Below are 12,578 nucleotides of genomic sequence, written 5' to 3'. Positions count from 1 at the left end.
ACCCCTCCCCTCCCTCTCTCACTGTCTCTTTCTCTCTCCCCGCCACGCAACCAAGTGGGTTCTGGGAAATCATCTAATCAAAGAGGCCTGGGAACACGCAAAGGCCTCACCCCAGGAGCGCAGGCTGAAGTGCCTCATCCATGCCCGGCCGCGTCTGCCTTGCGCCAGCTCTTGGCTCGCCCGATCAAATGTCTTTATATCTTTTACGATATTGATCCGGCCCCACTAATTTAAATTTGAAGCAGACAAGTAACACTTAGACTTAATTGTCAAGGAGCAGAAACCCACTTAAAGCCTGACGTTCCTAATCATAATGATGGATTATGTTGCATTCTTTTTGAAGCAGAGCTGGGGAGAATCGGGGAGGAAAGCGGCAGAGCCGGGGAAGCCGAGGATCGGCTGGCGGAAGGACTGGGCACAAGGGACGGAAGAAGGCCGGTGGCTTCAGAAGGGCAGAGCTTGGCTCCAGGAATCTCCAGCCTACAGATGTGGAAGGTGTCGGTCACCTCGTAGCTGCGGCTCGCAGGGGACTGGCAGAGCAGGAGAAAGCATGAGCTGCTCAAATAGTCCACGTGGAAGCATCTTGCTCAAAGGACAGGATAGCCAGGGCGTGATACAGGAACATCAGAAGTGCCCTGCCGGACCAGACCGGGAGGAGAAGAGATTGGATTTATACCCTGCCAGTCACTGCCCAAAGGAGTCTCAGAGCAGCTGACAATCTCCTTTCCCTTCTCCCAACAACAGACACTCTATGAGGTGGGGGGGGGGGGGGCTGAGAGAGCTCTGACAGAAACTGCTTTTGAGCAGAACAGCCTTTGAGAGAACTCTTGGCTGACTCAAGGTCACATCAGCAGGTGCATGTGGAAGAGTGGGGAATCAAACCCTGTTTCCCCAAATCAGAGTCCACTGCTCTTAACCACTACACTAAACTGGCTCTCGACCTAGCCCAGCCTCTTGTCTCACACAGTGGCCAGCTAGTTCCTCTGGAATTCCAACAACAGGGCATAGAGACTGAGGCCTTCCCCTGAGAAGAACATCAGAAGAGCCCTGCTGCGTCAGACAGTGAGGGTCCATCTAGACCAGCCTCCTGTCTCACACAGTGGCCAGCCAGTTCCTCCAGAAGGCCAACAACAGGGCAAAGAGGCCGAGGCCTTCCCCTAAGAAGAACCTCAGAAGAGCCTGCTGGATCAGACCAGTGAGGGTCCATCTAGTCCAGCCTCCTGTCTCACACAGTGGCCAGCCAGTTCCTCCGGAAGGCCGACAACAGGGCAAAGAGGCCGAGGCCTTCCCCTTAAGAAGAACCTCAGAAGAGCCTGCTGGATCAGACCAGTGAGGGTCCATCTAGTCCAGCCTCCTGTCTCACACAGCAGCCAGCCAGTTCCTCTGGGGGGCCAACAACAGGGCAGAGAGGCTGAGGCCTTCCCCTTAGAAGAACATCAGAAGAGCCCTGCTGAATCAGACCAGTGAGGGTCCATTTAGTCCACCATCCCATCCTACACAGGGACCAACCAGTTTCTCTGGAAGTCCAACAAGAGGCCATAAAAGGCCAAGGCCTTCCCCTGAGGTTGCCTCCTGATGCTGGGATTCAGAAACTGGCTGCCTCTGAACGTAGAGAAAGATATAACAGTGTGATGACGATACGACAGGGACAGAAGCAAGACTGCTGACAGACCATCACTATAACCCAGAGGAGGGAGATTTCATTTCCCCCGAGGCACAGACAGATTTCTTTCAGGTCAGGTGAAAAATAGGTTTAGGATTCAGAATCAATACCAATCCAAACAACAGTGGCGACAATGGGATTACAATGTACACACCGTGACCCAGTTTCTCCCGTTCCCCAAATAACAGCACTTGAGGGCATACAATGAAGCTGGTGGGCAACAGATTCAGGACAGACTCTCTACTCTGTTGCTGGATGGCCAGAGGAACTGGTTGGCCCCTGTGTGAGACAGGAGGCTGGACTAGATGGGCCCTCCCTGGTCTGATCCAGCAGGGCTCTTCTGATGTTCTTCTAAGGGAAAGGCCTCGGCCTCTCTGCCCTGTTGTTGGCCCTCCAGAGGAACTGGTTGGCCACTGTGTGAGACAGGAGGCTGGACTAGATGGGCCCTCCCTGGTCTGATCCAGCAGGGCTCTTCTGAGGTTCTTCTCAAAGGAAGGCCTCGGCCTCTTTGACCTGTTGTTGGCCCTCCAGAGGAACTGGCTGGCCACTGAGTGAGACAGGAAGCTGGACTAGATGGACCATTGGACTGATCCAGAAGGCTCTTCTGATGTTCTTCTCAAGGGAAGGCCTCTGCCTCTCTGCCCTGTTGTTGGCCCTCCAGAGGAACTGGTTGGCCACTGTGTGAGACAGGAGGCTGGACTAGATGGGCCCTCCCTAGTCTGATCCAGCAGGGCTCTTCTGAGGTTCTTCTCAAAGGAAGGCCTCGGCCTCTTTGCCCTGTTGTTGGCCCTCCAGGGGAACTGGCTGGCCACTGAGTGAGACAGGAAGCTGGACTAGATGGACCATTGGACTGATCCAGAAGGCTCTTCTGATGTTCTTCTCAAGGGAAGGCCTCTGCCTCTCTGCCCTGTTGTTGGCCCTCCAGAGGAACTGGTTGGCCACTGTGTGAGACAGGAGGCTGGACTAGATGGGCCCTCCCTAGTCTGATCCAGCAGGGCTCTTCTGATGTTCTTCTCCGGGGAAGGCTTCAGCCTTTCTGCCCTGTTGTTGGCCCTCCAGAGGAACTGGTTGACCCCTGTGTGAGACAAGAGACTGGACTAGATGAACCCTCACTGGTCTGATCCAGCAGGGCTCTTCTGATGTTCTTCTCAGGGGAAAGCCTCAGCGCATCTGCCCTGTTGTTGGCCCTCCAGAGGAACTGGTTGGCCACTGTGTGAGAAAGGATGTTGGACTAGATTGACCCCTAGTCTGATCCAGCAGGGCTCTTCTTGCATTGTTACACCCTTATTCCCTCTTGCAAGCCACCTTCATCTCTCTGAGAAAACTCTCTCCACCCCTAGAGAGTGCAGCCTCCCCAACCGGAAGCATGAAGGTCACTTGTCCGTTCACCCCCTCCCTTCCACCTCACAGAGCAGACGTCACTCAAACCAAGATTGGAGATTCCAGCCACGGCTGCACAGCCAGGAAAGACTCTGAACAGAATCAACCAGACAGCAAGGCCAAGAGAAAGCCAGGTTCTGTTCCAAGTAAAGTGAAATCCCCTGATGAAGTCCAGCCTACCACTTAAGGCACTTCCCACCCACCCCCCACCCCCAGCTATGTTCTCTAAGCTCCCCCCTGTAGAGGTGATGGCAGATCTAGAGCAGAGACAGGGCCTTCTGAGTGGTGGCACCCGTTTTTACTTTCCATGAAGAGCCACATCAAAACATTCCTTTTCACACAGGCTTTTATTCAAGGGGCTGGCGGGGAGGGTGGGGGGTTAGCTGCTTTTATGGTCTGCTTCTCGCCTGGGGCGCTGTCTTGCGACTGTCAACTCTGCCCTACTTTATACCTCGCCTAGAGTCTTGTGTTCAGTTTTGGGCACCACAATTTAAGAAAGACAGAGACAAGCTGGAACGTGTCCAGAAGAGGGCAGCAAAGATGGTGAGAGGGGTCTGGAGACCAAGTCCAAGAGGAAAGGCTGAAGGAGCTGGGCATGTTTAGCCAGGGGAGGAGATGACTGAGAGGTGATAGGATCGCCATCTTTAAGTCCTTGAAGACTGTCGTGTACAGGATGCTGCAGGGTTGTTTGCTGTTGCCTCAGAAGGTAGGACCAGAACCAGTGGGTTGAAATTAAATCAAAAGGGTTTCCGGTTTAACATTAGGAAGAACTTCCTGACGGTTAGAGCAGTTCCTCAGTGGAACAGGCTTCCTCCTCGGGAGGTGGTGGGCTCTCCCTCCTTGGAGGTTGTTAAACAGAGGCTAGAGGGCCATCTGACAGCAAGGCTGATTTTGTAAATTAGGCAGATCATGAGAAGGAGGACAGGAAGGGTTGCAGCAGTGCTTAGTTCTTGTGGCCCTTTCTTACAGACCCAGGGAAATGCTGATTGCCACTTTGGGGTCACGCAGCAATTTTTGGCCAGGGATTCTGGCGATTTTTGCCATCTGCTGGGCATGCAGCAGGGATCACTGAGGATATATGTGTGTGGGGCGGGGAGTTATTTGTGAGTTTCCTGCATTGTGCAGGAGGTTGGACTAGATGACCCTGGAGGTCCCTTCCAACTCTATGATTCCAACTCTATGATGGAGAGCCAGTTTGGTGTAGTGGTTAAGTGTGCAGACTCTTATCTGGGAGAACCGGGTTTGATTCCCCACTCCTCCACTTGCACCTGCTGGAAGGGCCTTGGATCAGCCAGAGCTCTCGCAGAGTTGTACTTGAAAGGGCAGCTGCTGTGAGAGCCCTCTCAGCCCCACCCACCTCACAGAGTATCTGTTGTGGGGGAGGAAGGGGAAGGAGATTGTGAGCCGCTCTGAGACTCTTCGGAGTGGAGGGCGGGATATAAATCCAATATCTTCATCTACCTCACAGGGTGTCTGTTGTGGGGGGGAAGGTAAAGGAGATTGTGAGCCGCTCTGAGACTCTTTGGAGTGGAGGGCGGGATATAAATCCAATATCTTCTTCTTCTTCTAAGAATGCTGAACATCATTTTGTGCTGCATTTATGCTCTGCTCCTTTAACGCAGTGGCTGTATGATTTTTCTGTGCCACTTTATTTTTTGAGCTGCCTTCAGTGGGTCTCTGAAGAGACAACCTAATGTTTCCTACCTAAAGGTTTCCCGTTCCATGGGGGGGTGGGCGGAGACCCCCACCACAGCCCCAACGCCTCTTACTTGTTATGCATGTGGGCTGCGTAGAGATAGGACTCCTTCCAAGAGGACATGCAGGCGATGCAGCTGTGGAGAGTCTGCTGGCTGGAGATGATGTAGCCCTCAAAGAGGCGGTCCAGGGAGATGTCTTTGCAGCACATCTGGATAATTTTGTTGCTCATCTACAGGGAAATCAGGCTTAATTTACAAACGGCAACCGGTGAAGCAACAGCACTCCCCTGTTGGACTCTGCGCTTTGTTGAATCTGGGGCTGCTATCTGCGCAAAGCAACTGGGCACACTCAGGGCAGCTGAGCGGGGGTTGGGGGGGGAGAGAGAAGAGGCTGCCCCGTGTCAGTGAAATCCTGAGTGCATACAAGCAACATTTGGGATCGTGTGCAAATCCAGCCTCTTCAGAGGTGCTTTGGGCTTTCTCAGTCCCCTCCCTTAGACTAACCAAAACAATACTGCCAGAAAATCCATGCAGAAGAAGACCATAGATTTATACCCCACCCTTCTCTCTGAATCAGAGGCTCAGAGCGACTTACAATCTCCTATATCTTCTCCCCCCACAACAGACACCCTGTGAGGTGGGTGCGGCTGAGAGGGCTCTCACAGCAGCTACCCTTTCAAGGACAACTCTGCAAGTGCTATGGCTAACCCAAGGCCATTCCAGCAGCTGCAAGTGGAGGAGTGGGGAATCAAACCCGGTTCTCCCAGATAAGAGAGCTCTGCCTGGCCCAAGGCCATTCCAGCAGCTGCAAGTGGAGGAGGGGGGAATCAAACCCAGTTCTCCCAGATAAGAGAGCTCTGGCTAACCCAAGGCCATTCCAGCAGCTGCAAGTGGAGGAGTGGGGAATCAAACCCGGTTCTCCCAGATAAGAGAGCTCTGGCTGGCCCAAGGCCATTCCAGCAGCTGCAAGTAGAGGAGTGGGGAAGCAAACCCGGTTCTCCCAGATAAGAGAGCTCTGGCTGGCCCAAGGCCATTCCAGCAGCTGCAAGTGGAGGTGTGGGGAATCAAACACGGTTCTCCCATATAAGAGAGCTCTGGCTGACCCAAGGCCATTCCAGCAGCTGCAAGTGGAGGAGTGGGGAATCAAAGCCGGTTCTTCCAGATAAGAGCTCTGGCTGACCCAAGGCCATTCCAGCAGCTGCAAGTGGAGGAGTGGGGAATCAAACCCTGTTCTCCCAGATAAGAGAGCACTAGCTGGCCCAAGGCCATTCCAGCAGCTGTAAGTGGAGGAGTGGGGAATCAAACCCGGTTCTCCCAGATAAGAGAGCTCTGGCTGGTCCAAGGCCATTCCAGCAGCTGCAAGTGGAGGAGTGGGGAATCAAACCCTGGTCTCCCAGATCAGACTCCGCGCACTTCACCACGACACCACACTGACGCAGCACAGAGATGCAGCCCCACCTTCCGGAAGAGCGCCGTGATCCTCTCTCTGCTGTTGTAGTATGGGGAGTTGACCCACACAATCCGGACCAGGCTGATGAGGTAGGGCAGCTTCTCGGGGATGTCTTTGGGGCGTAGCGTGGAGAGCTCCCGGAACGGATCTTTCAGGATAGACAGGAACCGGAGGTTGGACTGAGCCTGTTCCGACCCATCCTGCAAGCAAGAGCAGAAGACATCAGCCAAGCGGCTCGGGCCCGGAACGGAAGACACGGCACCGAAAGCCCGCCGCCACCCGGCCTGCCTTGGGCCGACCCCCGCCCTTTCGAGGAATGAGGCTCCACCGCTTCTTCCCATGGCCCCGAGATCCTTTCTTTGGGGCAACGCTACCTGGATGCCAGCCGAACACACCCACCTGGATCTGTTTGGCGAGTCGCTGGAAGGGGGACACATAGGAAGACTTGGAGAGACTCAAGATGTCTTCGATGTGCTTGACCCCCTGTTTACAGAGCTGCTTGCTGATTTCGGACAGGTCTGTGCAGCGGTTCCGCCAGAACTCGATCTCTTCCAGTGGGCCAGCGCTCTCACGGCTCTCCACAGCCTCCTGGGCTCTCAGCACCTCCTTAATCTGCCGGGTCCAGTGAATCATGGAAGCTGGAAGCCAAAACCAAGCAAATCACAGAGGCTCTCTGGTCAGTTGAGTCTGGGTAAGCAACTATCATTACAAGACTTTATGACCTTCCATTCTTCCCGTATCAACCAGTTCCCTGTGCAAAGGGGCAGGGTGGTGTAGTGCTTAGAGCAGGGGTCTCCAACTCCCGGGCCGTGGACCGGTATCGGTTCATGGCCTGTTAGCAACCGGGTCGGGGGTTGTATAATGATTTAATTATATATTACAATGGAGTAATGTGAAGACGACGACATTGGATTTATATCCTTCCCTCCACTCCGAATTTCACAGTCTCACAGTGGCTCACAATCTCCTTTATCTTCCTCCCCCATAACAGACACCCTCTGGGCTAGGTAGGGCTGAGAGCCCTCCCAGTAGCGGCCCTTTCAAGGACAACTCTGCAAGAGCTATGGCTGACCCAAGGCCATTCCAGCAGCTGCAAGCGGAGGAGTGGGGAATCCAACCCGGGTCTCCCAGATAAGAGAGCTCTGGCTGACCCAAGGCCATTCCAGCAGCTGCAAGTGGAGGAGTGGGGAATCCAACCCGGGTCTCCCAGATAAGAGAGCTCTGGCTGACCCAAGGCCATTCCAGCAGCTGCAAGTGGAGGAGTGGGGAATCCAACCCGGGTCTCCCAGATAAGAGAGCTCTGGCTGACCCAAGGCCATTCCAGCAGCTGCAAGTGGAGGAGTGGGGAATCAAACCTGGTTCTCCCAGATAAGAGAGCTGTGGCTGACCCAAGGCCATTCCAGCAGCTGCAAGTGGAGGACTGGGGAATCCAACCCGGGTCTCCCAGATAAGTCTGCATACTTCACCACCACACCAAACTAATAGAAATAAAGTGCACAGTTGTATCATCTCGAAACCACTCCCCACCCCCCCCTCCCAGTCCGTGGAAAAATTGTCTTTCCACAGAACTGATCCCTGGTTGGGGACCGCTGGCTTAGAGCTTTGGACTAGGATCTGAAAGATCCTGATTCGAATCCGTGATCTGCTACGGAAGCCTGCTGGGTGACTGTGGGCTAATCAAACACTCAGCCTGTCGTGAAGATAAAACACAGGAGAGAAGGTTGCAAGCCGCCCTGGGTCCCTTTTGGGGGAAAAGGCGAGGGAGCATCCTTGCCTATTTTAATAGCTGAACAGGCTGCGCAGGACACTGGCAGAGAGTGGGTCCTAGTGCAGCTGTGGGGCAGGCCAGCCCCCACACCTAATGCCCCACAGCACGACGTATGCTTTCCGCCCACAAACCCACAACGCCGAATAGGTGATGTTAGCCAATTGACACCGAGAGCTTTCTGCATCAGCTATGAATCACCAAGATCCCATTCAAAACAACGCCAGGCTGGTAAAAAAAATCCCCACCACCGCAAGGACCCTTCCCCCGCCCCACATTGCACTGAAGCTCATCTCTCGGCTGCTTTGCATGCCGGAGGTTTGTAATCTGGCTGGGCCCCATGCTGGCGTGCAAACGTCGCATGCATAGCAGCACAGTTTACATAAGTCAATAGGAGACTTAGAATTGCACCAGGAAGCGTTCCATGTACAAGTGAGGCACATGCTCCGGCCCTGCTCACACGAACAGATGTTTGCGCTAAAGATGCCACAGAATTCCATTCGTGCCACGCTCCTGAAGTCAGGAGGGTACCTGGAACAGGCTCCCTGAATTATATTTGTCCATGGGGATGTTAACAGAGTAGGGCCCGCTTTCAGAATGCTACGGTCCAGTGTAGACAGATGCTCTGTTTCCTCTCCGGGAAGCAAAGAGGGACTTTGGGACACTGTCAGGCCTCAGTTTCAGCAGGAGCTCACGGGAACACAGCTCCCCCCTTCCTCCCCACCTACCTTGTTATGCAGGTGCAGCTGCATAACAATCCCTGGATTAGGAGAGCGGGCAGCCAGCCAGCCAGTCACCAGGAGCTTTGCCACACCCCCAGCAGCCTTCATTAACCCCTGGAGAAGCCCACGCCACCCTTTCTCCACTTCTGATGTGATTTTGGGCAGTGAGTGGCTTGCTGGCCTTTTGACTGTGTGTGTGGGGGGGGGGGTGGCCAAGGAGAGCCCCAGGTGAGCAAGGCCTGCTGGGCTGGCTGGATTTCTAGCAGGCCTCGCTTAGCTGGGGCTCTCCTTTCTTGCATTGGGTTGCTTTTGGCTGGGGGGGGAGGCATATGCAAATGAGTTGTGCTAATAAGCTCTACCACCTATTTTTCTACAAAACGACCCCTGGATATCGTCACACACGACTTTTTCACTGAAGAAGATCCTTTCTTTGGTGACGGGAATTGGGTGCCAAGAGACTGTGACCTGTACAGGAGTTAAGGGGCACCCTCTGGAACGGCACCTTGGAGAGGCCCCCCCCCAGACCGTTTCACTCGGTTTGCGTGAATGCATGCTATTCCGAGCATCGCCCTGCGCTGCTCTTCCGCGCGTTCAGCCCACCTCTGGCCCAGCCATTCCATATGCGAAGCACTGCGGCTTGCTGAATGCCGAGTCATCCTCGCTCTTTAAATATGAGACTTTGGTCGCCGCGTCTGGGTTAGCGCAGAAATTACCTTCTACTTTGTGGTCTGTTGTCTGATGGATCCCAAGTGCATTGCATCTGAGCGCATTGGCGGGTGGGGGGCAGCCAAGAGGAGGGGGAGGCCTGCATGTCCGACTCCCCAAGGGGGCCGGAAACAAGGGCGACCCCCCAACACTGCCGGATGCCCCACGAGCCCCAAAGTGGAAACCTCCAGCAGGGCGGGCCTGACCCCCCGCAGGAGGAAAAGTTTGCAGCAATGGAAGTGAACTAAGTTTCCTGCCTCCCCCTCCCCCCCGCTCTCCGAATGGAAGTGGCTAAGAGCTGCAGAGCAGCCATCTAGGAAGAGTTAGTATCGCAGCGTGGAAGCTGCAGTTCCTGAGCCAAATTACAGGGGTAAGACAATCACACAGCCCAGGGATTAGAATAGCCAAGTATCTCTAAGTGCTTGATAACAGCTGAGGTTTTAGTCACACAAGAGACGACCCAAGGTAACCAATTGGATGCTTAACCCAAGCATGCCTTGCCATGCAAAATACCCAGCCAGGGGAAGACTGCTAATGCCGGCGGCACATCACAGGCTGGGCTCTGCCAACCACACGAGGCTCTCATTACGGGACAATCAGGCGAATTTTCAAATCCTCCATCTGCGTTGGGCGGTGGGGGTTTTCTTCAGAAGGCGTTTAAACTTCAAAAGGGGACGCGTCGCACCATTGTTTAGAACAAGAGCCCCCCAAACTCTCATCCAGATTTATAAAATAATGTGCGAGCCGCAAGGGTCATCTCCCTTTATGCCTGAACCGTTCCCCACCCACCAAATCACAAAAAAAGCGGGGAAAGGAGTGACGTCGGCCACCTGGGACCTCTCGCCCTGAACTCTGCCCGCTTCGAGAACTGGGACGGGCCGCACAGAGGAACGGCTTCATTTAAACCAGAGAACCAGTTAATTACTGCCTGTTGTTACTAAAAGCCTTTTATTCCCCTCCATTGTAAAAGCCGGTATTAATAGCAATTTATGTAACGTTACAAGCAAGGCACACACAGGAAGAAACTGGCTGAATCATGCCCCAGGAAACTGGGGGGCACAAAGGTCACGTGACATGCGGCTGCAAACCCAAGTCTGCGGGTCGCACGCACGCTTGCGTGGCCAAACCAGGACCCTGGAGCAGGCCATCACCCCACGCGGGATCCTTGCATGCGCTCGTTCCAATTGTGAGGTGCAAGGAGCGCCACGGTACAAGTGCGCTGTGGAAATGTAATGCGCAAACCATCCCTCAGGCAGCCAGGATATAGGGTAAGGGGGGGCCAGCCTGGCCTCCCTACGGGGCTCTGCTGCCAGCAGCATTAGGAAGAAATAACTAGCAATGAGTCACACCTTTGCCAAGAATTTGCTTTATTACGCCTAACAGAGATTCGTTCGCTGCATAATTCAGTCGACATCTCTTCCCCTTGTCCGTAGCAAGGCGTTCAATTGAATTTAGGCAGGGCAGAACAAAAGAGCTGCCGCTCCGCATCTGACTGGAGATTTCTCTCACCAGGGCGGTAATGCAAGTTCTGTGCCCAGGGGACGGGAGGTCTGGACAGGACACTGGGCGGGTGGGGGGAAGGCCAGACCTCAAGAGCCAGTTTGGTGTAGTGGTTAAGTGTGAGGACTCTTATCTGGGAGAACCAGGTTTGATTCCTCACTCCTCCACTTGCAGCTGCTGGAAGGGCCTTGGGTCAGCCATAGCTGTGGCAGAGGTTGTCTTTGAAAGTGCAGCTGCTGTGAGAGCCCTCTCAGCCCCACCCACCTCACAGGGTGCCTGTTGTGGGAGAGGAAGGGAAAGGAGATTGTGAGCCACTCTGAGACTCTTCGGAGTGGAGGGCAGGATATAAATCCAATATCTTCATCTACCTCACAGGGTGTCTGTTGTGGGGGAGGAAGGGAAAGGAGATTGTGAGCTGCGCTGAGACTCTCCAGAGTGAAGGGCGGGATATAAATCCAATATCTTCATCTACCTCACAGGGTGTCTGTTGTGGGGGAGGAAGGGAAAGGAGATTGTGAGCCGCTCTGAGACTCTTCGGAGTGGAGGGTGGGATATAAATCCAGTATCTTCATCTACCTCACAGGGTGTCTGTTGTGGGGGAGGAAGGGGAAGGAGATTGTGAGCTGCTCTGAGACTCTTCGGAGTGGAGGGCGGGATATAAATCCAATATCTTCATCTACCTCACAGGGTGTCTGTTGTGGGGGAAGAAGGGAAAGGAGATTGTGAGCCGCTCTGAGACTCTTCGGAGTGGAGGGCGGGACATAAATCCAATATCTTCTTCTTCTTCAAGGACAGAGGCACACAGGCAGAGAAGGTCCCAAGTTCAATCCCTCAACATCTCCAGTTATACAATTTATGTTATTTACTTTTCGGATTTTTATTCTACTCTCCCCAAAGTGGGCTCAGGATGGGTAGTAGACGATGTGAACGACCTCCATCTGAAACTCTGAGGAGCCACTGCTGTTCAGAAAAGACCAGGGGGGGATGTTGCCCAGTACGACTTCTGATGCCCCCAGCCAGACAGCCAATACCAGCCCACTCTCTGCAGATCTTGGAATCTAAGCAGGGTCGACCTTGGTTGGTACATGGAGGGAAGACCACCAAGGGTTACTACACTGAGGCAGACCATGGAAAACCACCTCTGAACATCTCTTGCTTTCAGAAGACTACGGGGTCTCCATATGCTCGCTGCAACTTGGCGACACTTTCCACAACTAAAGTTTCTGACTGGCTGTGCGGATTTGTAAAAACGCTGCTTCAGCAGCAAGTACCACCAGAGGCGCAAGGATTTTCATTGGGTAACTGAAGGTATGTCATGGCAGCCATTTTGCGGCTGGCTCAATCCCCTTCAGCAGCCATGTTGTGGCCATGCCAACCATGCCTTGTCAGAATTCCAAAGGCGCCCTCAGGCTCAAAAAAGGCTGGGGAACCCTGGAGTAGCCAGTACTGACTCTGAGGGACCACTGGCCTCATCCACTATAAAGCCACTGTGTTCAGACATACAAAGATCTGACAGCAGAGCTCCGCGGGGCTCAATCTTGCTTCAAAGAGGGAAACTTTTACCTCAGAAGTTGTTGGGAAAGAGAGGAAATTGGCAGTTCCCAGTGGGAATTCCCCCCTGCCCCACACCTCTGAAACGTGCTCAGAGGTTAAAAGCAGCTCCTGAGGAGAAAAAGGGGGAAAGATGGCCTCCTCT

General features: G+C 53.9%; 1 protein-coding gene across 1 annotated transcript in view; it reads right to left on the bottom strand.

Annotated features, from left to right (window-relative positions):
• DNAH2 (dynein axonemal heavy chain 2) overlaps positions 1–12,578 on the bottom strand; it is a 238,126-nt gene that overhangs the window by 196,654 nt on the left and 28,894 nt on the right. The window contains 3 exon segments of the mRNA XM_060256495.1: positions 4,813–4,970; positions 6,199–6,390; positions 6,590–6,828. Coding sequence (XP_060112478.1) covers positions 4,813–4,970; positions 6,199–6,390; positions 6,590–6,828 — 589 coding nt within the window.

Source organism: Heteronotia binoei, chromosome 15, assembly GCF_032191835.1.
Source record: "Heteronotia binoei isolate CCM8104 ecotype False Entrance Well chromosome 15, APGP_CSIRO_Hbin_v1, whole genome shotgun sequence".
Taxonomy (NCBI): Eukaryota; Metazoa; Chordata; class Lepidosauria; order Squamata; family Gekkonidae; genus Heteronotia; species Heteronotia binoei.
The sequence above is the reverse complement of the archived record's forward strand: the minus strand, read 5'-3'. Positions and strand labels throughout refer to the sequence as shown.